The sequence below is a fragment of the Photinus pyralis genome, unplaced genomic scaffold (genome assembly GCF_008802855.1).
Source record: "Photinus pyralis isolate 1611_PpyrPB1 unplaced genomic scaffold, Ppyr1.3 Ppyr1.4_LG7, whole genome shotgun sequence".
In the NCBI taxonomy this organism is placed as follows: Eukaryota; Metazoa; Arthropoda; class Insecta; order Coleoptera; family Lampyridae; genus Photinus; species Photinus pyralis.
The window spans coordinates 3,489,925-3,517,504 of record NW_022170738.1 but is presented as its reverse complement, the minus strand read 5'-3'; the positions used below and the strand labels follow the sequence as shown (position 1 = coordinate 3,517,504).

Below are 27,580 nucleotides of genomic sequence, written 5' to 3'. Positions count from 1 at the left end.
GTGGAGTAATTTTATTGATTCTATCACATTTTTGTTTCATTTTACTTAAATTTTCATAATTAATTTATAACAACAAGCTGGAAACTTCTCCATTGTCGACGATGTGGTCGCTGTCGGCGTATTGTCCCCTAGTAATTTTTTTTGCGAATAGTCGGCGTTGTGGGCACGTTCGGTCTAGTGTCCCTTGCACACTTGTCGGCGATGTGGGCATGGTCGGCGTAGTGTCCCTTATACACTTGTCGGCGATGTGGGCACGGTCGGCGTAGTGTCCGTCGGCGAAGTGGGCATGGTCGGCGTTGTGTCCCTTGTACACTTGTCGGCGATGTGGGCATGGTCGGCGTTGTGTCCCTTGTCCACTTGTCGGCGATGTGGGCATTGTCGGCGTAGTGTCCATCGGCGTAGTGTCCCTAGTCGGCGATATGGTCCATCCAAAAATCGGGTCGGCGATGTGGGCATTCGGCGTAGTGTCCTAGACCCGAATAAACGAGCTTAGCTTCTTTTGTGACCGAATTTTTACTTCTATTTCTTTTCATATCGTTTCGGAAGTATTTCCTAACCATTCTTCCCTCCACAGCGCTTTTGTAAAATGAGATTCCGTCTGTTTTTAACCAGTCTGCCTGTAATTGTCTAACCAAGAAAATTTTTTTTCTATTTCGGTGTCACAATGATGATTTTGTACAACTGTTTTCGGCCGAAAACAGTTGTACAAAGACAGTGATTATAGTCGTTTTTTTTTTGGTAACTCATCTCTTAAGTTGGCAGTTACTAGTTAGTACAAGTAGGTACTTCGTTGGGTACTTCCATGTTTGAACTTCAAAATGTCAGTCTTACTACGCTGCCAACCTAAAACTTAACGGCATAAAAAGTGTTCCCAACATAAAACATGTTAGTTCTAATGTTCCCTATAGTTTCTGATAATGATTTTTTTAATTAAATTAAAGCACCGAAATAGAAAAAATAGTATGAAAAACGCGTGTTACAATGCTTTATTGTAATACTCCTATCTTGCGGACACTCGTGGCTACGCTTCGCGTCGCCACTCGTGCCACAAGATAGTCGTATTACAATAGGTCGCATTGTAACACTTGTCTTTCAATATACTATTGTACCATCAGCCATCTTATTCGAAGGTTTTAGTGTGGCGGTTGGGTCTGGTAATTTTTGCGAATAAATACAGAGCTAGTTTGTTCTACTTTTAGACGTTTTGATAGATTCTGTGTCTTAATTCTATCACTTTTGTAAGTCATTCAATTTACATAAGGTGCTAGAACTAGACATATATGGTCGAATTTACGTTACTAAAAAAAGGTTACATCTGAATTCGCCAATGTATATAATGAACGATAAAAATTAGAGCACGTGAAAACTGGGTTTTATACTAAATTGCTTGTTGCTTCATTAGTAAGCAAACTATGCCGAGCACGATTCGAACAAAAAGCTTTTTTTCTTTTATCATTACTGCCTTCCAGTTCCAGATCAATTATTAATTACAAATTACCTTTATTGGACAAAGGCATCGTAACAACGCGATATAATTTTAATTTGTATGAAAACGTCTGATGTGAATGACGGGCGACTTCCGACGTTAATCCACCGTTTATTAAAATAAAAGCAGGAAATGAAAAACGAAATTACTTTAAAACATTGTTGTTTAATGTTGAAATATGGCGTCGGGGTCTCCGCGACGCTCAGTCATCGGTTCACTTTACACGCGAGCGGACGTTGTCCTGGGAAAAGTTGAGCGTCGCCCGCAAATGCGACTACGTTCCACTAGGAACTAATTTTCTGCGGTTGATTTTTCAGATTAATTAAGTGATTTACCATTGCGGTCAGGTGTTTTCCACTAAACATTTTGCAGTTACTTACGGTAAGTGTCTTATAAACAAATATGTTGAGAAAATTGCGTGAAAACGGCCCACAGCTGGGAAATAGACGAAAAACAAACAGTTTCTAATTTAAGTTTGATTGTTGCGCTTTGTTAGAATTTTAAGAAAACTTCCTCGTCTTCTTTATAGAAAAGCGACTATGGTTATTCGTGAATGTGGGATATGCTCAACCAAATTCGCTTTGTTGTAATGCGCAACGATATTTTTTGAAGCATCAAATTCTATTTTAGTAGCAGATTACACCTCATCATATTCTAGTTTAATTAACTTCCGAAGGGTTCACAAAGGTCCTATTAATACACAGATTATGATCAACAAAATTAGTTAATTACTGAAAATTATACCTATCTAGAATCGATTCTTATTTTATTACACCATGGATACACAAACATTCCGGTCGGTCAATGGAAGCGCCTGATGGTATTGAATCTCTTTTGCACATACAGGATCCTTATTACAGTAAGGAACCACAACATATTATTACAATCCGTACTCCGTTTGTGTGTTACTGATCATTAATTATGCGTTAATAATGCCACCCGCTTAAGCAACTGGGGGGTTTCAATAATTTACCTGCTGCAGACAACGTTTAGGGTAGTAAATTCGGTACCCGATTTGTTATAAAATTATAATTACACGCCGGGTTGGCACAATAAATACGACTGAATAGGCCGTTTCCAAGTTCGGAGAGAAGGTGGATTAATCGAAATGATGGCATTTGGGCCCGCACTACTTTCAAAATTTAATGAAAGTTTCTTCGCAAACAACTTTTCATTCTCAAAGTTTCCGCAAGGTACGCGATTGTCACATTTGAATGGTTGGTGTTTAAGTTTGGGAGAAGATTATAGATGCCGCATTCTCGTACACAGACACAGAGTGCCAGGTTCCAGACATTTTCCCCATCTAATTTGTTTGCAGAATGGAGTATTGAAAGTTACCTAGTTAAATATGCCGACACGTTAAAGTAAACTCTGACTTCGATCTCGATTAGGTATTGCAAAAATCGCCGTTACCACAACTCTGAATATTCTCTTAGAAAAACACAAATTTCGCTAATTGCATCGGCCATGTTTGTGCAGTTTCGTGATGTAAAACAATTTACGTGGACCGCAAATTTTGTTTTTGAAGAGAGGATCAAAATTAGTCAAGTAGCTAACGATATTCTACACTTTTAGTATATTTTCTGCAAAGTTTTAACCCAGCCATGTCAGCAAGTTCAAAATCAATGTTGAAAGTATAGGTTTTCAACTTCACCTAGTCTCCCTTAATCTAAAAGTTAACTTTTTTTACAGTTTCGAAAAAGCCATTAATAGATCTTGACAAGTCATTAAATTTGCTTTGCGGAAAGTCAATTCAACTCGCAGAATGTAGATCTCCAACGTCGATCTAAAAAACTTTCCCAAATATAGGTAGGTACTTGAATTAGCGCTTGTATACAAACCTTAATATATTAAGTTGAACTGAATGCTTCATTACAGAAATTAAGAAACATTGAAAAGGTTTCGAGAACTCGGACCATATCCGAATATCCCAATATCTTCGTGACAAACAATTTGAAATCACACACTCGGCTTGTATAAATATGAACGCTATAATTATATTTACTGGGTCCGTAAACACCTCTGAAAAAATTGAAAAGCAATTACATACACCTTAAATGTAAAATTAAACCCTCCCTTTGCTCAATACTCTCTAAATTAAATTTAACTGATGCAAATTTAATGTTAGGCAAACCGCGATGATAAAAATAGTATATTAAGGAAGAGACAAGACGTTAAAGTACGCGCAACGAGTGCAAGTGTTTTAAAGATCAATACATGCGTATCTTATGAGATTTTTTATTTATAATACCTGCAATATAATTTAAAAATAAGGAAAATAAAATGAAATCATATTAACTTTCTACTCGTTCTAATTAAGTGGGCTGATAAATTCATAGCTCTTTGATTGCCATGGAAATGTCACTTCACGTATGCTTATAAAAATCATGACTTCGATTAAAGAAGATAACACACCGTCCATTCAGTGGCTTGTTGCACAGCAGAAGGAAATTTGGTAGGTGCAAAATCCAAATGCAAAAGAATATATAAGGTTGTGGATGAATAGGAAACATCTTTCAAAAAAAGTCTTAAATGCATCGTTAATGCTGGCATATATGAAGGAAATGTCAAACGTATTTCAATCTTCTACTCTTTGGTGCATTCGCTCAAAACTGCAATTAAAAAGTGAAACATATTTGGTAGCACAAGTACTTTAAACCACGTGCATTTGTGAAATGTTGCACCAAAGGATACGAACAAAAGACAATTTTTGCATCTGAGAGGATTTTTTATTTCAGTCCCAGATGATATATTAAAACTGCGTGCTTTAATCGACTTCTCTCGCATGCACAAGCGTATTTTAAAGAGCGATTCTGATGCAGACATAATAAAAAAGAATGCCACTTTCTTTTCAAACACAAAAAAATCGGTACATAATTACAAAAGTTGTGAGTGTTTTTTGAAAGTGATATATGTATAGGTAAACATATAAAACTACAGATATACTGGTACCATGAATTTATCCTTTTATACCAAGAAAATTCATGCCTTTGGAATATCAAGAGCAAAGATTATCGCAACAAGCAAAACAAGTATAAATTGTACACAAATCTTGTGCCGTTAAAGCGCATTTTTTAAACCGAAATAGATTAGTAAAAAGTCGGGTTATAAGGTAGTAGCATATTTATCGATGTTTACCTTCTTGTTAGATGCCGCTTGGCATACATCAAAGTCTATGCTATATAGATACCTAATGCAAGAGGAATCAAGAGAAATTTTCCGAAATATTGTTTTTCCCTTATTACGTAACTTTCATCCATCATTTTTGAAATATTCATAACACATAACTCCTTTCTGCAGATATTTGCATTAAATGTTTGGACATCACCAGCAGATGTGTTTCCTTTTCCCACACTTCGTTTTCAAGGTATTCGCTTTTTAGATTATCATATTATTATAAGAAATCTTATAACTAGAGAAATAATTTAAAAAAGAAACACCGTCATCAGTTATCAAATGTTCGCGCGATTTCTTAAAATATTTTTGTAAGAGTTATCAACGTTTTCATTTGGTGTATAACTTATTTTCTTAAAAAAAAAACCATTTAGAATTGGTGCTCGGATACGCCAAAGTGGAACTCCACCGGATAAAATTTTGATCGGATAGGAGGGGCCAGATTGGTATCGAAATTTATGTTTAACTTGTTTCGTATTTTCTACTCGATACTAAGATAGATACAATAAATGATTAGGATTGGAGAATTTGAATTGAGGGAACTTGCGAGACCCTACGTGCAGCTACAAAGGGGGCTTTACGCTTGCGAGTTGAGGTAAATTTTTCGTGTGTTCCGTTTCGGCCGGACTTGATGAGATAAGAAAAAATATAAAGGATGAACCTTTGGTGGAGATAGAGAGGAGGCCTAACTTCGATCGGGCGGTTTCAAAAATGGTCCGCGCAAATTTTGTAAATCGCGGAAAAATTGTAAAGCGCCTGTGGGTCTGAATAGCAGTAGGGCCCTAATTAAACTCGTGTAAAAAAAGGAAGTCAAATACGTAACGTAGTTTTAGTGTTAACGAAATTCCGATCAACACCATTCGCTTTAGTGCAGGGCGTAACATATTTAACTGTTATCATCGTAAACGGTATTAACTCAGTTGTTAGACAGGGAACGTTCATCTTAAATCGCGAACGTATAGTGTAAGGCAAATTCACCGTGACAGTGACCTCATTTCGAAGAAATTGTGATATAAACAAAACTGCGTTATAAAACGGTTTGCGGTAAATAATCAGAGACAACAAAACCGCATTTAAGGTCATATATCATAAGCGAGTTCGGTGTAGTTTGGAGTTTGGCATTTTTAATCTTATGCACCAACCTGATTTACGTTTTCAAGACTTCGTGGGGTTTCAATGCGACCGAGATATGTAAAAGTCAGAGAGTCACAAAAGGTTAATTATATCTCCCAAAAAACGATCCAGTTTTCCAGTTTCTTGGAGGGAGCTTTTTTAAAGGAGGACCGTACCAGTTACGCGCAAACCACCATTTTTATACACTGTTTGGGATTAAAAAGTTGGGGAAAAAAGAGGATTGACCTGGGGATGTAATGAAGGTGTCAATTGTTTAATAACGTTTTTTATAAACGAATTTTAAAGAATTATTTCTTGCAGAACCAGGCATGAAGAGGGCAAAAGCGTGCGGGATTGTACAAAAATTTGCCAGTTGGCATTAATGAAAATGCTAAATGGGTGAACTTACATGCTCAGAAATCACATCTCGATGTAAAAGGGCTAAAATAAATCATTCACCTCGATCAACAGCCCTTACTAAATCAGAAAAATGTGGAGCCGGCAAGCGGGAATTCACTCCCTTCCTAAAATACTATTGTATTGAACTTACATATTTTAAACTCCCTTATGAATTATGATATGACCGGGCCTTAATTTGCGATAAAAGGCAATTCAAGACTGTACATTGGGTGTTGGTCGGTTATGTTCCATTAGCCACGAAAGAGGATTACTCTGAAAACATTTGTAGGTGTTACTAACTTCTAAGAGCTTTTACTGTTCGCCAATACAATCTTCAAAGCAGAGTTAATGTTGTTGTAAAATGCTTCTCGCGGAGACAAACGATAATTTTTCCCTTTTCAAATAAAAAACAGAGGGGTGAATTTTACATAGCAAGTATATTTGTTTCCTTCGTGAGTTGGGAATGATTTCTTGGGAACTGCCATATTTTCACAGCTGTAGCAACACAGCACAGCACATCAGTGGAACGACTGGTACGCAAAACATTATTGAAAGGGTAAAATAATAAAAGTTAATCCTAAATGCTAAGCTTTCAGGTCCTCTTGCTTCATTTAGGTATGTGAAATTTAAATTAATTATTTTGGCTTTGGCCTAACATGACAAACCACCTACACATTCTCGAAAAGTCGAAACAGCAAAAACCATTCCATAATTCCTGGATCAGTTTGAAACGTTCACACAGAGAAATTGAAAGTACAAAAGACGACAAACTCGAAATAGCTTTAATTCCCGAGAACGTTTTCTACTACCCACCTGTCCTTCAAATATTGATTGAAGAACAAAAGGTGTCACATAACAGACATCGGCGTCATTGTGAGAACACTTTTCACACTCTTGATATTTTTGCATTCCTCTTTACATTTCCTCTCACGTATCTCATGCATTAACATTCATAGCAAGAAACACGTCCCGCAGAAATATGAGACATAAAGACAAATAATAAAGCATTTCCATTTTTAGCTCGTTGCGTGCGTGATAATTGTAAAAGCTTTAATGGGTAAATATGCTTGTTTGATTTCCATAACTGAAAATATCGCCATCGGGCGATGAAACTACGTATATGTTTAATACCACACGATACAGTTCTGGTCATTACAAATGGGCGCAAAACAATCACAAACTTTTTTTAACAAACCCGTTAGAAGGGTTGTGAGATGAAGCTGTAAATTATATGCACGAACCATTATAAAACATGCAGCAATATATAACAGTAAATTATTATTTATCACTCACAATTTATAACAACACAAGCGCGACCTATTTATCACTATCGCCATCGATGTTGGAACTGACTGGAAATCCAATTCAATTTGCTTGCAATATTTCTAGAATGTTCTCGTGTGCTCCCGAATGCGTCCAAATGTTCTAGAACAAACATGTCATATTTCCCGGAAAGAATACATAACATTCGCCTGTGTTTCTTATCAGCGATGACTAATCTTTCATGGCGGCGTGACGACTTTTGGGATTTCTAGAATATTTGCTACAACATATACTTATGCAAGTATAGTCTACAAGAAAATAGTGAAAAAATATAGTTTTAAACAAATTGTATAATAAGATAAAGGTTCTTAATTGTCCCCTATTCATACCGTCTCACCTAACCTAAAATTTACACTCTACAATACGAGTATTATCCACAACATATACGATAAAGCTTAATCCCCTTACGATCATCAGGATGAGGAGTTTAATAGATGCCTAGCTAGGCTACCTGGGCGTTATTGACTTAATATTGTACAAGTCCATCTAGAGATACCTACCATACAGATTACGTTTAAAAAAGCCCATACTACGACAAGCATAAAAGCTATACAGCCATGCGGTTGTGTGGCTTGGTTAGTCTTTAGTGCGTACACAAATTAGGTAATGCGCCATATCCTTTACTTTTGAAATGTCAATTGGATGTTGAGGGACATAAAAAAGTGTCGCATGGAATAATTTAAATAATAATGAACAAAGACGAAATCAAACTTTTGCTACAAACTACATCGGTTGTTTGCGTCAACTGATGGAGGTAAGGTTTCGTTGGATGAAAAGGGTAGAGATCAAATTAATAATTCACGCTTTGCCTTTAATAATGAATATTTCATGAACGATAGTCTTCACTTTGGAGATGTTATTTAAGGCATGCGTATCCCACGAAGTCCGTAACAAGATGGTATACATGTTACCTCATTATCGACAGATAATACTATTGTAAGATATTAACGAGTAAAATCGATAGCTCTGATGTTTATATTCAACTTTAAATTTTAAGAGTTTCGTCTGATGAGTGTTACGTGCGACGCTATTGTTGAATTTTGAAAAGTTGCTAATTATCCTACTTTCAACTCTATAGAAACCCAGTCTCTCTTAGGCATTTATGTGAAGGGATCTACTCACAATTAATTTGTTCAAACTTGCCTATGCCCGCTTTTGTTTGTTATTTTCCAAATACATTAGTTGCCATAGGCCGGTGTTTACTTTAGGATAATGAATACGCTGAGAGTAGTTTGGTAGCAACTTGCTTGTTATTCAAACAAGCAAACCTTACAAATATTCGATTACCTAATGAAAATATGTATGATTTGTGATTGGGAATAAATTTAATGCAGAACGTCCTTTCCATTTCTAGTAAAAAGCATCGTTCTATTTTTGTCAAACATATCGTAAATGCTCTCACAAAACAACAGCATTGGTCCACTAAAGGCATGCGTATGCAAATTCTGAGACTAGTTCAGATACAAGTCGTTAACCTGTAGTAAATTTATTCCAAGTGTTATACCATTCCTTATTAAAATACTTCCTTGTTTTACCGACGGAGGTCGTGTTTAGGTTTCTTTAATTGTTTTGGGCGCACGCACTTCTTGGTACAAAACGACATTCAATTGCAACAACGTAAACGCTATTATTGTTAATCGACATTTTTGTCTAACTTTTTGAGATGTATTGTAGCTGTATAAGTTTAGTGAAGTTTTTCGCTTGTTGTTTTGCTTTCGACATTTCACTGCCGCTGTTTGCAGATATATTTTACAAGTTTTAAGGCCGTTTTCGGTATGACAAAAAATTAGGCATTATCCTTGGCTTTGAATAATCATTTTTTAGGCTTCTTACTTCTGGCTTAGTCTTTTCTTCATTATTACCTACCTGATTGTTGCTTTCTACATTAATATTCCTGAGTGGAAACAGCACAATTTTGGATTTTATCAATATTGCACAAGGAAAATTCATTGGGAAGTTGTACCACCCTCTTGTCAATTCCAGCACGTTATCGATGAGTTTCTACATTACCGGCTTGAAAAATTCTACCAACCTACTGACGTGAAATTTATTTACCTACACTTTGATAATTGTTCCTGAATTGTAACCGCAAGTATAACGAATCGTTTGGAGATTACCCATCTTGTAAATTGCTGACATATACCTGATTTTACTTATGCTATTTGTTTCGCCACGAAGAATATACCTTCCGAGACCGATTCCGATTTTGTGGAGAATTTATTTCTGTTAGATTGATTACGTTCTCCAGATTAGTTGTGTTGTTTGAGATATTAGCTACGGTTGTAAATTAGTTTTTGAAGTTACCGAGACTTCGTCCGAAGCTGATATGTACAATTTTTAGTTACGTTATTTGTTTTACACCGAAGAATTTGTTTACCTGATCTACATTCTGAATTGCTTAGATTGCATTGCTGTTGTATAGAAATTTAGCTATTTGTTCATATTAAAGCACTTTTCTTGAAGCTAACGTCACGTTTATGCCCTTAGAGGCCAGCCAAGTGTTATAAAATTCTTATTACAATTATAATAGTTTTTGGTTGTGCCACCCGAGGTCGTGGAGAGGTTTTTTAAATTCTTTTCGGCGCACGCACCTCTGTACAAAACGACATTCAACAATTACTTGTTAATTTTTCAGTACGAAGAACAACCATGGTTAATACACAATGTAGTTCTTACAGATTATTAAATTACCACCATAATAAAGTTATCGTTATACTCGTATTCTGTATTATCAATCAATAGAAGGGCGGGTAAGTAGTTAAGACCATGTCAAATTTTTGGAGAAGAAATTCATTCGCAGAATAAAAGCATGTCTTTGAAGCCCCAAAAAGAGCCATTACTCGTAATGAAACAAACAACTACTTCCACTCATGTGCGTGGAAAACGTATACAAATAGCAGCGGAGACGTGACGGCGCACTTCGGTTCCCAAGTTAGTAAGATCTATAATATATTTTATAGTAAGCTGTTGGGTTAATAGAAAAACTATACTTTACTTTTGTCAAATCAATACCAGTAATTGGAAATGTTTGGAAAGTTGAATTTTGTGCCTTTAAAATATGCAATGTCAGAATTTGTTGAGGAAACGCGTAATTTAAATTTAGTGATTCTCCTCGCAGATTTGAAGAAATGTCATTGTGTTACAGGATGAACGGATGGAGGAGGCTAGATTACATTTCGCTTTCATTTAATAAGTGAAGTCTAACAGCTACCTACACCAGGAACAGGCACCGTCAATTTTAATTAATGCCCCATCATCTTCTCATATTATAAAATATAAGGGGCGAAGTTATATTAGCAGTTAATTATTTTTAACTATGTAATTATGTATTTATGTATTAGCTTTGAGTGACTATTAAACATTTGGTTCCTTATTTTTTAAGTGTCAAACAAATCAAGGCAGCTCCAGAAATGCTAAAGGGCAGCTACTATAGTACATGCTACAACAAAATTAAAGCACGCAGCAATTTCCTTAAGCGGGAACAGTAAATATTCGGATTCGATAGCGCTATCTACGGGAAAGCAAATGCAGGAAAGCGAAACAATATTCCCCCTTATAATTAATGGAACAATAAGTAACAAGCAAAGACTGTAGATACAGTGCGGTAAACTTAATGTAAACGCAAAAATTAAACGGTATGAATGCAAAATAAATTTACGAAAAACGTCAAATTTACGGTACCTACAAAAAGTAGCTTGCGAAATTGCAAAATGCAGAAAAGATCATACTTTTCGGTTACATTACTCAAAGGCCAAAAATCGATGGTTAGAATACGGTACGGTTGCTAAAGTAAATTTACGGAAAAGCTCAATATCAAATTCAAATACGAGACGGTAAAATGAATGTTCCAGGAAAACAAAATTAAATGCAAATAATTAATCAATCTACAGAAAGGATCAAAAGTTAGTACGGTACTTACCAATGTAACTCGTAAAAATGCCACAAGCGAGAAGATCCCTTCTAAACAACGCTTTTATAGAATTAGGTTGTGCCATGGAGGGAACGATGGTTTTCTAGCCGTATTCATATAAGAACGTAAAAAATTAAATAATTTATTTCTCGGCTTCTGGTCTTCATACAAATCGGGGACAACTTGCAAACACCTGGAAAAATTAGAGCGCATCCTGGGACACCTCTTACAACCGATTTAGATAACGTTTACTGTAACACATTTAATTAACTACCGCTATTTACACTTACTTAATTGACCGGATTGAAATTTCTTGTCGATAGTCCAGTAAGGCTCATTGTTAATTGGAATTGCTCAGGTCGGCATAAAGGTCGCTCTTCAGTTGATAGCGGTGTAAACCTGCATGGCCTTGCAGTTTTAATATTCGCTTTAAATTAACACAGTTCTGTATAAAAAGCGTTGATTGTAGACTAAAACCCTACGTATATAATACGCACAAATGCCCGGCGGATGTTGGTGTATTCTGGTAGGAATATTATGCGTTTATTATTTCCCAATGATATACGATTTATATGCGTATGTATATTAAAGTGGTGTTATATACGTTTATAAAACGAATGTTAATTAACGGATATTTAAACGTTTTATCAACGTAGGAAGTGAACTCTATGGTTTATATATCTGTATAAAAATGGTATTTTAAACGTGGGTATAAAATCAGTCTACACAAAAACGTATACCATACTACCAATACCGAATTTATCCTTTTAAAGCGCTTTAAAACTAGGTATAAAACCGTTTTTAAACGTAAAGTGTGTTTGCTGGTTGGTAACCAAAATCATCTAAATAATCACTTAACGGAGTTCAAATTCTAAATTATTTCGTCTTCTAAATATCAAAAGCTTTCGGACGCAAGAAAAATAATTGAAATATCTTGACGGAAACGGTTACAAACGGCTGAAACACAACTCTAGAAATTAAATCAAATACCTTTACCTCCTTGTTCAAATCAAAACTTTCCGCGCTATTCGTAACGAAGCGTCCAACTTAAAACGCCTTTAGATACAGGGTTTTCAGCAGAGCAGAGCTAGTACACTTACAAGGTTAATACACACCTCCATTTTTAGAGCATTTATCTCACTGCTCAACAAGACCAAGAACGCCTCCCCACAATTCCCTCGGGCGTGACGCGATCCAATCATAGACCTTGGCACGCACCTCTGTGCCGACATGAAATGGCGACCCTTCAAGTGCTCCTTCATTTGTCCAAAAATGTGAAAACCGCACGGTGACATGTCCGGGCTGTATGTGGGATGCTGGAGTGTCTCCCACATTTTTTTTAGTTTTTTTACTTTATCTTTGCCCCATAAGGAACACGTCCTCCGCGAGTTCGTCCGGTCGTTTGTTCTTGATTTCCAGTTTCAGAGTATTGCAGTCCGTTTCAGCAGTAATGGTAACGCCTTGCTGTAATTACTCCTTTTGTCCGCACCACACTACTTTCGCTTTCATTTCTCGGTCCCTCGTTGTCATAAAAATCTGGCACCAGTCTAAAGTTCATTTTATTTAAGCGCGTTTCAAGAAATACCAAACACACTTTAAGTTTAATCAAAAATTGTTCAGTCGTTGCATGATTTTACTTTCATATTGCAACATATTACTTTAATTGTATTTTATTAAGGCCGCTTTACATACTGCAATTCTTTGTGCAATACAGTTGCAGCAAGTTTAATTGCAAAAATACTGTACATGCAATAATTATTGCACTTTGGTTTTACACGCGGCAATTTTCTTTTTCCAATAGTTTGTTACCAACATTCGCATTTAAAATTGAACTAAAAGCTTTATTCTATTCAAAATTCATCAGGTGTTGTTATAATTCTGAATGCGTTTTGAGTAAAAATGAATAGACACTTTAATCGAAAAAAGGCAGTCGCAGCTTCAATTTGTGTAGTAATAGTAAACAAAGTCTAGTTTCAACGTTTGGGAATTCTAGAACCTGGCGTTGTCAATACTTTCCCCCAAAATATCACGTGCAAGTGCAATAAAAATCGCGCGCGACCGCTAACCTGCAATTGCAAGTGAATTGCCAAAATGAATCAGCTGTTTCTCAAACGCGCATGCTTCTGGGCAAGTTTTATTGCGTATTGCATGGTCTTGCATGAAGAATTGCAGTATGTAAAGCGGCCTTTAAGCTTGAGGTTGTATACACGAACACTTCATGTGTTTTTTGTTTGTTTTTTACCAAACTTCAACTGATCTTTCGTTTCTTATTCTTTGTGGATGTCCAAACTATTGTAACTGCTTCCGTTAATTACTTTCTGGATTCGTTTAATTCTAATTCTTCCCTTCGTATGTTCTAGGATATATTTATTCCTTTGTCTCTTCGTAAATAGTTCGTCAGTAGTTTGTATTCGTATTTTGCTCTTTGTTCATTCTAGCTTTCGCTGATTTGCTGCAATTTCCTCCAATAGATTGTAACACAATTAATTTCATATGTAACGCAATCCTGTAATACCGTATGTTCGAGTATGTTCTACCATTTTAACGTTATCCGTAGGTATACATTATATAAATCTCTGCAACGTTTTCACGGAACTTTTGATGATAAGGTAATCTGAATTGTGTACCTACTTATGTACGTATGTACATTTTGACTTAATGATGTTTAGACCAAACATGTAATAGTTATTAGACCATTTTAGTAAAAAAATATGAAACGTTGTTTCGATAATAGAGAAATAAAAGCGTGGTTCGCATTTGTCATTGGAACGATAGATTCTCGTTTTTCCTCGATCTGGGTTTTTCGACGATAGGCTCACAGATTTACGACAGTATTTTGTCTATAAATGCATTTGAGCACAAAGGGTCCGTTTCGCCTTTAGCCAAAGTATACATTGACTACATTGAGTTTGATAGGTTTTTGGAGTTAACGGCACCTTCGAAGTGACTGTTTTCAGATCTCTGTAAAACATCTAAAATATTTTAGTGGTTTACAACATTCTCCAACGATTGTACAAAGTACGAATTAAACGTTTGAATTAAATGCCCATGTATAAAATGTGATTCTGAGACCTCCTTTTGGACTGCCCTCGTTAATTAATGCGAACGTATGTATTTTGCTCAATAAATAAAAAAGTGCTTTGTTTACAATACGAACCCAGCATTCAGTCGATGTTACATGCACTCGTGTAGATTAATGCGACGTGTTTTGACATAATGCCGTATGAAATATGGCGGCTTTATTAGAATTGAGAGAACTTGATGAAATTAGGCCTTTCATTTAATTTGATTCGCTCAACTTACTCGACACCTTCAGTAGATTGTGGTTTCAATCTGGACAGGAAATAATTCTCAAGATTTACATACCCATAAGTTAGTAACGCATGTATGTTGCCATTCCAGGCAATTAAAAGGATATATACGGCGGCTTGGAAAATTTAAAGGGCAATTTAAAATTAAAATCCCACTAGGCGTAGGTCTCATCAGCAATGACTTGAGGCGCAACTGTTAACCCACTTTTTAAAAGAGTTACACCAATTTGCATCTTTAATCGTTTCAATGTCCCGCCAAATTAAGTACCCATTTAAAAATCGCCAACTTTACTGGTAAATTATAAAGCGAGAAGAATCGTGGACAAGGTAACAAAATTAATGTAGATTGCTTTTGCTGTTAATTAAAGAATTGTTCCAAGACTTCCATCACAGTGACAGCAATTTTAATTGAAATAATTACTGTGGCGAATAATTCTTACACCCCTTGTTAAATATTTGGCATAGTCTTTTATCTCTGAGATACAAATCAGTACGCTTAATTTTTATGCAGTTTTTGTAGTAGGTACCATTCGTCCAAGATAGGTAATCTCAACATTGAGCACATTTTTAATACGAGATTTGTCCCAGCGTTTTTCTGCATTCGGCACCCTATTGTATCAAAAGACGGTCTACTCTTACTTCCTTAGAAGCAGCTTTAGGCGAAACATCACTAGTTTTTTTCAGTACCTACGATAAATCTTCCCGTAAATGGAAACCGTAGAAATTTTTTTTACAAATTGCTTTATTTAACGAGAGAAAAATTACTGAACGTTAATATCTGTACTGATTCTAATACTGTAACGGAAATGTGTAATACATTACTTTTAATAACACACCACCTCATTGATCGAGCGAACCTTATCCTTAAAGTACACCGAGCTTTATAAACGTTTCACATTTCAAAATCGACGTCTATTGTTAGCGTTAGGCTAAAGTTAAGCGTTAGGGGAGAGCTAGTTATTACAAAATTTTCGGTTTTAATGGAAGACCTGGTTTATTATGTAATCCGATTGTTTGAAATTTAAGATTAAAGATAATTAAGCAAATGTCGACGATAATTCATCGTGCCTAATAGATCACGTTTTTGGGGGAAGGTTTTCGTAATGTGGGTACTTAATTTTACCCAATTCGCTGTACGTAGCTAGATGGCACTCAAGAGCATCCAGGTCTGGTTATTGATGAACACACGCGCGCGTCTCTTTCTAATGGGATACATTTCATCTGATGATTAGTAAATTGCGGATTAATTATATCGGAAAGCGATTAATTTTGATGGGACACATGCTGCAATCTGAAATTTTTGTTAGGCATTTAGCAAAGGAAATATAGCTGAGCCATACAGGTTTGTGGCATCGCCTTAAAGAATTTTGATGAACAGATTACGTTTTCTAATGAAACTTTTCTGTTGCTCCGCACAATAAATTCCTGGATATTTAATTCTCTGGTTGCTCCATTCAAGTGGTCTCAAACCATTAATACACTAACGATGATGTAACATAATACCCGCCATATCGTAAACCATTTATTTAACGGAATGGCAATGTAATTTTTTATAGAAAATTGACGGTGGGTAATCTATCAAGTGCCTTTAGCTAATGATTTCTCTTAATTTCTTGATAAATTTATAGTTTGTCAGTACACTCCAACAAAACTTTATTATCTCCAAGCGATTTGTGAATAGTCGAAAAACATTTATGAAAGATGTGGCAGATTAGGCACATCTGGTCTGGCCAATGATGATAGTATAGAACATCGGAAATAATAATAAAATGAGCGATGCAAGGTGTATCTACCTTCCAAGATAGACTTTTCATTTTTATACCCAATACATTTTCCGTAAAATAACATGCTTCTTATATGGAGGTTTCACATGCATGAATATCATGAATATTTTCATCATTACTGCGAGAATGTAGAAGTTATAACGCTACGGATTGTTCTTATTAATAATTCAGGAGTTCGTGAAACAATTTTGTAAGAATAGGCTGTGCACGTTATTATGTTATTTAAAAGAAATACGGACATGCTTTCTAAGCATAGTACTGAACAACGTTAAGCATTACGAGAAACTAATTGGTAGAAGGAGCCTGCCATATATCCTGTGGAAGTCTCATGTGGAAATCGTCCCACAAAAACTTATGTAACTAGGTATTAGTCCAACAGCCACCAATTGGTTTTTCAGTGATTAATAAGATGCTGAATCTTCGCGAGTAGTTTGGGATCGACGAGACGCCCAAGTTTTTTCTCTGTGAAAATTCTGAGCGTCCCTCACTCCGACTATCTCGAAATGCAGCTTAGTAAACGTTTGTATAATAGCAGATCTTGTAAAAATATTGTTATTCATCTCACTGATCGATCCATTACAGTTCTGAAATCAACGATAATGATGAACGGCCAACCTTGCAAATGTTTTATTTTGTGTGAGCTCCAACAGGCATCTTTCATTTATTATCTAACCAGTATCCAGTATCAGAATCAATAAGCAATTACTCCGCAACAAGTTTCCCCATCATATCTAGGAAAATATAGTAGAGAAAGTAAAGTGAAGCGCATATATGAATTCAAATGACTTACCATGTACATTTTTCAGATAATGTGTCAGAACCAGTCATCGTAATGTTACATGCACCTATGTTACAGATGTCACACTTGTTTTAGCTTAATTGAAAGTATATTTATGACTGCTGAGTAAAACTCGGGTGGGAAAAAAAACGAATTTTAATGGAGGTAGAATGTTGCTTAGGACACACATGCTCCACTTTATCACAATGATAAGTGAAATTATTGAGCGTATTTGAAATGGCATTCACCATTTAGTCAATACTAAATTAAATCTTGCCCCTTGAATTGCCATTAGCTTAATGATGTATTTGCAGCTTACGACTGTTTCCACTACTTAAAGCAACCCTTTGATGTCTTAGGTATTAAAGGGGAAAGTGATGGAGTCAGATGTAATATGAAGTAGCGGTACGTATACTGATCTGATATAATGCAGAGAAGGCCGAAGTATAAGAGAGATACCTAATTACAATTTCCTAACAATGTTATATTTCCATCTGGCAATGTTTATAACACATCATAAACATGTTTCACTAAAATCCGATGGTAGCAGAAAAAGATGCCGCGACGACTAATTAGACCTCCAGGTGTCCACAAATTTCAAATATAGGACCATAGAGACTTTTTAACTTCGAATGGTTTCTTTTTAGGCGTAAGTTTAACTTATTTACGAACTTTAATTGGTCTTTTCTACTTAAATATCGAAAAAAAAACGGCCTGCTTAGTTTCTTTTATAAAAGTTGTTTGGGCTAAACTTCTCGGAAAAAAACAATTGATATTAAAAACAAATCAGGAAATTCTTAACAAAGTATCTGTAATCTATATAAATAAAAATGAGTGTTTGTATGTATTGCTGTGTGTAATTGTCCCTACCAAAGTGAACCATACGCAAAACCCCTCAAACCTAACTAATTAAATTTCTCCCAGTGCACATCAGTATCCCGGCACAATAAAAAAATTCAATTTTGACTTAAAATTCCAGACTCAAAGCATCAACAAAATTTATATTAAGAAATCTTAGATTACTAAGGCCCGGTTGTAAAATGTCAGTTTAAACTTCAGTTTAGTTTAATTGGCAGATTTCAGAAATTCAATTGGCCACTTGTTAAATATTAGCCAATCAAATCCTTTAACCCACAATTTAACTATAAACTGAACTGACATTCTACAACCGGGTTTTATAGTTTTCAGTTAGAAATCTCAATAAAAATCCAGCCACAAGAAACAACGCAAGTAACCGTGACGTAACGCACAAAGCTTGCTCTTCTTAAATTTTTCTTTTGAACAGGTTACAGAAACGTTGATTGTATGCAAATCTGAATTAACTTAAGACCTTCTGCAGAGGCACCTCTAAAAAGCATTATGCGGCTCACTCTGTAATTGGGCGCAAGCCTGTTGAGGGCCAAGAACAAGGGAGGGATAATAAATAAATAAAATAAATAAACGGGCTGAACGCAAACCCACGATTGATCAAACTGCTATTCCAAACTGCTACGTACAATTTCCTTAAAAGCTTCAACTCTAACTAGGCTGCACTCTTGGTTACCCCGTACTGAGCTTTCTTTGTGGATCAAATTTTAACGTAAAGTCGGGCGTCTACTCAATTTTCAAAGGACAGCAACTTGGTTTTGAACTTGACGAAAAGGCCTCGATCTTACGCACACTCCAGTATTTCACTCCCCTCCTTAAATTAACCGAAATTAAACTCACATACCCAGGCGGTGTCCTTGACCATACTTTAGTTGTGATTGGAATTCCACTGTCCATTTACATACTATATGGTCTAAGAGAAAAACCCACAATAGTGCGAAGGCTTATTCGGCAATTGTCTGAAATGGCAGCTTATGATTTTTATTTTATAGCATGTTAAAATGACATTTCAATAGGTTTAGAATGAGTAAGCTAAACAGTTCCTTAACCGTAAGGATAGATAAAGTGATCACTTTAACCGTAAGAGTAGATAAAGTGAAACAAATGAGGGTGCATTCTAATGAGACTGTCATTCTTATTTCAAATGCACGTTATAAAATGACGTTCAGAACATATGACAATTCTGTTTCTATAGAAACGATCGCTACGGTAGAATCTAAGAATCTAAGCTTACTATTTTTGACGTCTATAAATTAAATTCAAACTTGTCAGAAGTTTTACAATGATTTATATGGCTTCTGCTATAAAATAAAGTTTTGTATTGTACACGACGATAATATAAAGGGAAACTAACCATCTCGTGAAATTAATTCACTCAGTCACCCTTTACCGTCTTATATAATAGATAACTATTAATAGGTAAATATGAGTGGTAACTCATACGATCCTTCATACAGATGTACCTACCCATATTTCCATTCAGTATTTTAAATGACGCAAGGTCTCATGATGAAATAATACTTCGAAATCGATAACCTTTAAAGAAAAGAAAAAAAAAACATTAAATTATTTGCCTCTACTTACCTACTACACTAATATATCCAAAAATAATTTACATATGGAGCAATACATCAATAAAACTATTAATAGTTTCATAAACATGCCCGTTAATTGTAGTGCCTACTTCCAGTACTCACTGAACAGAATCCTTCACAATCTCACAAAACCGATTATCCGTTTTCACTATTTTTTTTGTGGGGATCCTTGTTTCGTTGGAAAATATCATCGCCAATAAAGTTTCAAGTCTTACATTACCTATTTTTTGACATACAAACCGCTGCCAAAGTGACAAAAATCATCCCCCCTCGTAAATTCTGGTTCTCTTAATTCTATGACTGGTGGCCATGTGCCAATACCACTGATGGAATGGTTCCAAATTGTCAAACTTCTCGACAGGTCCCTATTTTCTGTGGTACCCAATCCTCTACTAACAACTTGTTCAAGGAGAAATACCATATGATTCAGTTACTGGAGGTATCGATAGGTCCCAATCAGACGACAATACATTAAAACCAATGTAAGATACAGTAGTACAAATCGCCCATTTCCACTCCTTTGCAAAAAAAACTAAGGAAATGCAAAACTGGGTTCTTCTAGTGGAAACAAAAACAGACAATTTTGCACTCTAAGGTTCGGCGTAAAGTAAAGGTTGAATCTTCTAATGCAATTCGGTACAATGAGTGTAGAGAAAACTCCACAAGAATAAAACATTACACAATTAAGGTCAAGATATAATGCCCTTTGGCGAGGTTTTTATTTCTGTTGTCCAATAATAAAAAAACAGGATATAAACTTACGCTTCCGATAGTTTCCGCCGTTATATAACAGTGTCCAGAGTCCCTTTAATGATCAAGTCCGCAATATGGGAGAAAAAGTGCAGGAGTTGGTGTCCAATATGAATGATAACTAAGAACAAACAATCTTGTGTAATGCAGTGTACCTCCATCAATAATAACGACGAAATAGAAAAACCCCCGTCCGTTATCATAATTTAGATAACTCCAAAAGTATAAATAATTTGTGTACGGGCATCTTAATGACAGTATTTTCGCGCAATGGGTGGAATGAGGTTGATTTTTATCATATGTGCGAATCTTGCATTTTCTACGAGTGAATCGGCCACCTGTCAACAAGGACCTCTCGGTAGGTACTTTCTCTATAGTATCCCATTCTCTGCTAATAACTTGTTCAAGGATATTATTGGAGAGATTACGTGGGGGAAATACCATACGATGCAGTTCCCGGAGGTATTGATAAGTCCGGTCAGCCGACATACATTGGACAGGCCTACATAAAAGGCTTCGAACTTTTACCGGCAACAATAACAGCGGGTTCAACGACAGCTATGGCGTCCGCCTATAACATAGCGATGCCCGTTAACAAAAATATCAAGGTGAGTAATCTTCCTTGGTTTGCCGAAGTTAAACAACCTTTAATTGCAGATACTGTGCAGTAATCAGCTGGACAAGTTTTCATGGCTCGTTACCAAGAGCGAGGAAGCGCACCTTATCACTAATTGCCATTTGGTCATTGGTGGCTCAGAGGTCGATGAAATTGTGCATATTGGACGTGTTAATCATCATGGGCAAACAGTAATTGGTAAAGTGTTCAGTTACAGACCCGTCTTTAAAGGGTTGTGGATACCACACGATGGACACGAGCTGAACTTTGCTTCTTATGAAATTCTAACTTATAACTGTAACGCTCATACGGGAAAATAAGCGTAATTGGAACCTTGTCACAATTTTCTAAGTATTGATAATTATAAGATTTGCAACTGGAAACTCCTGCACACGATAATTTAATCTTTTTATCTTGACGAAAGAAATCTTCATAATAATCAATTATACTAGTCACCAAAATGCTGCTGCCAGAGTAATTGCGTCTCCCGTACCAAATATTGTGTGAAAACTATCTTCAAATATATACCTACTTGTAGAAAGTGTCAGCATTTGCTTTATTTCACTATACTGCATTCATTATAAGAAGGTAGTAGATGGCGCTGTGTTTAAAGATATACGCACACAGGATAAATATAAAACCGCTCCAAATTTGAAAAATATGAATATAAATCAAAAGATTTCACGTTTGGATCATTGAAATTGACATCTAATGTCAGTTCGACAGTTTAGTTCGTAACCGAAACTACTAACATAACGAGATTGGTCACACATTTTATTTTTCGGCGTAATACAGACTCGTGGTTTAACCAATCACAGTGAAGGTGAAAGCTTCCCTATGATTTCTACCACTACCTTCTTAAAATGAATAGAGTATAGTCGTACATTTTAGCGTTGACTTTTAAATGCGACGGTTTTGCTTTCTCTCAATCATCCGATGGCTCGTTCCCTCGAACGCTCGCTCGCTCGATTTAAAAGAGAACGGATGGACCGATGACGATGAAATGTTGCAGGTGGATTCTTTATCAAATTTGTAGATCGGAGTTGGTGAATTAGCAATGTAGGCCTAAAAATAAGGACGGCCCTTTTGACATTTACGTTAGTTATGAACCGAATTACATGAAATTTTGTATGTAGGCACCTCGAATAAAAGTAGAGTTCTAGTGTTCGCATATTCAAATAATGTCTTTATCCAACAACAAGTTTCGCCAGGGTGCGCATTGTACAATTTAACAATTTAGTATGATGAGCTGGCACTGGTTTATACAGAGATGGGCAAAAGTGTGGAACTCTGGAGTTTTAAGAGATAGAGAACGAAATTTGGCAGGTAGGTGTTATAACAATTGTGTATTTGCTTTGATTGCTTTTAGTTGAGTTTCCGGTTTAACCTGAAGTAAACGTCTATTTTAAAATGTATAATAGAATATCCCCTATTTTATTCTAATTTTTCGCTGCACTTTTTAAATTTAGGTAGCATTCAGCTAGGACTGGGTGCTCCAAATGGGATTCCTATATTGCCTTTTACTTTGGCGGTATTTTATGTGTTGGAAAGTGAGACACAACTGAGAAGGAAATTGAACAAATGACAGAAAATTTGTGCGGCCAAGGAGAATAAGAAAAATTAAATTTATTACGCACGAACCTTGGTTCCGCAGAACAAATCTAAACCGAAAGGCCGGGAAAAAAACCCAGCAAGAAAAAACTGACACACACACACAAATACAAAGTCAAACATATACCAAATCGTACCACGAAAATTAGGTAATCGGGTCATATGTGGTTAAATAAATTAATCAAATCGAGATAAATATGGCATCATAACTACAAATGGGAGAACAAGATAAATTATTTAGTAGAAAAGACATAATTCATCAAACATATATACGGTTCAATTTTAGACACAACTTCTCGTAAAGTGATAAATTGCATGTACCTAAATAACATCAAAATTGGCATGACTTTGTTCCGGGATCGTCCATCATTAATTTAAAAAAGTTCCAGCAGTAGATATTCAAGTAGACCACTCCACATACAATCTCTCATTTTAAACAGAAGAAAGGGAATGAAAAAGAAACATACAGCTTAGAATCCAACTGAATGATGTTATTTTTCTACGGAAATAAATGATTAATCCCAACATACAGGGCAACATCCTACTGATAATCTACTCCGGCGTGAATACCTTAAAATAGTAGTGAGTATTATCACAAAATTTGCTGGAATAATCATGTGCACATCGAAGCCATTCTAAAACATGACTCATCTAACGGAAAACACAAAACAGTGGCGGTGCACGCCTTCAAATTAACAGGTGTCAAATTTAATGCAAAGTTGAAATCGTAACAAGGTAAGATATGAAATTTAAAAAGCGAGTTTAAAATAGAACGAGTAGTACCTTCATAACGCTTGGAAAAATATCGAAACCAAGGAACACTTAAATGGTAGACAAACACCTGCTTTTCACCAAGGCTGAACAACCAGTAGTAGGGGAGCTAGCTCGAAATCTACTGAACGAGAATGATCAAAATTTTAACCGATGGAGTTCTATTTTGCCTTATCCGAGTATGCTAAAATCGACCGTCTGCCGCCTCAGGTCATATGACTTAAGGCGCTGCGGGTACTTCTAAAAGGTTATTTTTCGAGAAAATAAGTTATACACCAAATGAAAACGTTGATAATAGCTCTTAAAAAAATATTTAAAAAAATCGCTCACATTTGATAACTGTGTAAAAAAACAATTTTTAGTCGGCTTTTCACAAACTTTCTACGGATATAACTAGGTTACGGTTGGATGAATGAAGCTGATTTTTTTACAGACTACAAATTGAGCGCCATCGGCAACGAATAGGCGATATTCGATTTTGCTGGCAAATGTTAAACATTTTGAAGAGGAATTTGTGTCTTAAAACTAAAAAAATGTAAAATTATATTCTCCTTCTTGTGGAAACAAGAACAGTTAATCCAAATTCTATTTCCACTCTAAGGTTTGGCGTTAAATTAGGAACCCTTTCTAAACATGTTAGCCAACATTAAGACACATAAAACTATAATATGCTTCGGGGAGGTCTTGATTGCTGTTGTCTAATAATAAAAAACACAACCGGATATAATAATTTACGCTTCCGGTTATGTAACAGTGTCTAGAGTCCCCCCACTTGATAGTCCATCAATAGGGGAAAAATTGCGAAAAATAAAACAATAACACAAAGTTGGTTTCAGATATCCGTGATAACTAAGAACAATCTTGTGTAATTGAGTACAACTCCGTCATTGTTATAGCGAAGGAACGGAACAGAAAAACCCCCGTCCGTTATCGTAAAATAATAGCTGCTCGTCATGAAAATAGCGATAACCTCAAAAGTACAAATAAGTTCATTGTGTGCGCATCTTAACGACAGTATTCTCGCGCAATGGGTGGAATGAGATTGATTTTGATCATTTGTGTGAATCTTGCATTCGCTACGAGTGAACCAGCTACCTGCCAACAAGCACCTCTCGGTAGGTACTTTCTGTGTTGCCCAATTCTCTGGTAATAACCTGTTCAAGGATATTATTGGAGAGATTACGTGGGAGAAATACCATATGATGCAGTCCCAGGAGGTATTGATGGGTCCGGTCAGCCAACATACATTGGACAGGCTTACATAAAGGGGTTCGAACTTTTACCGGCAACCATAAAAGCGGGGTCAACGACAGCTACCGCGTCAGCTTACAATAGAGCGATTCCCGTTAGTAAAAACATCAAGGTGAGTAATCCTCTTTGGTTCGGATAAGTTAAACTACCTTCAATTGCAGATACTGTGCAGTACTCAGCTGGATAAGTTTTCATGGCTCGTTACCAAGAGCGAGGAAGCGCACCTTATCACTAATTGCCATTTGGTCATTGGAGGCTCAGAGGTCGATCAAATTCTGCACATTGGACGTGTTAATCATAACGGGCAAACAGTAATTGGTAAAGTGTTCAGCTACAGACCCGGCAGTAAAGGGCTGTGGATACCACACGAAGGACACGAGCAGCATTTTGCTTCGTATGAAATTTTAACTTATAACTGCCACGCTCATGCGGGAAAATAAATTGGCGACGAAAGCATAATTTGAACCTTGTCAAAATGTTCTAAGTATTGATAATTATAAGATTCGTAACTATAATTGTTTGAGAGATCCGATAACCCTTGGCCCCTATGCACGATAATTTAATTTTTTTATCTTGGTACAACAAATATTCACAATAATAGTATTAGCGACCGAGATTACTAGAAGTAATAGTATATGAAAGTATTTTCAAGTGTATACGTTTGGGAAGTGTTATCATGCTTCATCTCACCACAGTCATTGAATTTTTTTTTCAATGCACCGTTTATTTTACACATGTTCAGGGTGTCTCAGATTGTGCTGGTTTGCAGTGCGTTTACACTTTAATGATACCAGGACGGAGATTAGGTTTTTGCTCTTTTTAAAGGTTCAAACATAATTACATGACTCCGATGTTTCGCCCATCCCTGTATGTTACTCTGCTTCACAATACTACTAAAACGGACTTGGTCCAATACTGTTAAATAGATAAAGTTATGCCATTTATGATTTAAAAAGAATATCGACCAAATAGTCTTCTTGCAGAAGGTAATTCGAACTTTGGATGACTCGTTGGATTGAGGTGCGGGGCATATGCGCACTTCAGGAATTGTTTGTATTGCGGCTTTAAACAATTAATAAACCTTTATTATAGCAATTGATTTACAACAAAAATGATTTTACAACAAGCGTCTAACGATGAACAAAACTAACTAACTTACATCTAATAGGAACCACCATTTTAAATATCCGTGTCGCCGTAAAGGGTAACGTTCCTGATATCCCACAGCGCACCCCGTACTCATCATTCAACACATGTGCGTGTCGGATAATTGGTGTCAAAAGGACCGGTCACTTTCAGTCCTGTACAAAGGGGATAATTTTAAGCGGAACACAGTTTCACTTTTTAGAAAGCGAAAGTAAAAGTTCTCGCTACAGGATCATATGGGCTTGTGTCTCAGCTGTGGTCCGTGTAACGTTGCTCTGGAGTCACTGACTTGATGCTATATACTTTGGGTTTGATGCAACCCCAAATAAAAGTAGTCGTAACGGTGTTAAATCGCATGATGTCGGTGGGTATTGGAATCAGGGAAATTCAAAAAATAATGAACCGCTGAATTTTCTACGCAAAAAACTTAATAGTGTGCTCGATTAATCACAAAACCAATCATGTATAGATTAAACAAATTTAAATAAGCAATCCAAAAGAAAAACAGTCATTCAGGGCCAGATAAACCACACCACGCTACAAGCGATCGATTAAACAAATTAGATTTAAATAAACTTTTAATTACTTTAAATTAAATAATCCTAGCATCTGGTTATAATTGCTCTTTTTATCAAAGAGGCGCACTAATACATACCTAACACAAAAACCATGATGGTGATGATTCTTCCATTGCACCCAAACTTTTATTTATAGTATTATAATTATAGTATTGGTTCTTGTGATGGGAGACAAATTCCCTTTAACTGATAACTTAAGGACAAACGCTCGCAACCACAGCACTCCGATTAAACTTTTTCGTAAATGGGAAAATACGCTTCCGCTTAAACCGACTTAAAATGACGATTTTAATTTAATTTTCTTCTAAAACGTGATAACTGGAAAAACTGGCAGTTTTGCAAAGAGCTTCGACAACAGCAAAACTGACTATTTTGCAACCAATGCGCTAAAATACACCTGCGTTTTAACGTCCACAAAACTCGATTCACGTCTTTCTGCAAAAAGAGCCACTACCAAACAACCGCTTGACCAACCAAAAGACGTCGATTAACATTCGGTTCGCTTTTCCCTTTCCTCACTTCCGGTTCTCCTTTCTAAACAAAATAATGCGTGTCTTCAAAAGATCAAAATACACCTATGCTTTCTAATCGGCGATAGCACTTCCTTAAATTCAACTTTAATTAGCATACGCAGCGATAACAGTTCTAATCACAGACCGGAGATAAACTTTTACAACTTTGTTCCAGGTGTTTCTTATCATACTTAAATTAACTTAAACATAACATTAATCTTTACAGATGAAACAGATTTAGTAGACAATGTCAATCGATAAAGCTGAAATAAAAATAGGCATTTACGATCAGAGTACATATACCACGAAACAAGCGATCGATTGAAACAATGAGTTAAAGAAATCTTAATAACCTTAAAGTGTTAATAAATAATCCAGTCATAATTGCGCTTTCTAGAACTGATGAATAAATACACTAAACGATGATACGAACTTCTTTGACTTCACTTGAATCTCTATTAGAGGACACTCAGTTTGTTGTATTTACAGATATAATACTGGCTCTTTGTTAGTGGAAAAATTCCCTTTAACTGATACTTGAAGACCCTAAAGAAAATACTTCACATAAGCATTCACTGCGCGATAAACACAACACTCCGACTAAC

The 27,580-nt window shown here is 36.0% G+C and overlaps 2 protein-coding genes across 2 annotated transcripts; both read left to right on the top strand.

The window, feature by feature from the left end:
* The first annotated feature begins 20,720 nt into the window (after positions 1-20,720).
* On the top strand, positions 20,721-21,653 carry LOC116177478. Its single transcript, XM_031496467.1, has 3 exons — positions 20,721-20,848; positions 20,899-21,098; positions 21,148-21,653. The coding sequence occupies exons 1-3, from the start codon at positions 20,761-20,763 to the stop codon at positions 21,424-21,426; spliced, it is 567 nt and encodes a 188-aa protein (XP_031352327.1). The 5' UTR covers positions 20,721-20,760; the 3' UTR covers positions 21,427-21,653.
* Positions 21,654-24,450: 2,797 nt separating this feature from the next.
* LOC116176410 lies at positions 24,451-25,254 on the top strand. Its single transcript, XM_031494951.1, has 3 exons — positions 24,451-24,603; positions 24,652-24,851; positions 24,901-25,254. Exons 1-3 carry the CDS (start codon positions 24,516-24,518, stop codon positions 25,177-25,179), a joined length of 567 nt encoding a protein of 188 aa, XP_031350811.1. The 5' UTR covers positions 24,451-24,515; the 3' UTR covers positions 25,180-25,254.
* The last annotated feature ends 2,326 nt before the right edge of the window (positions 25,255-27,580 follow it).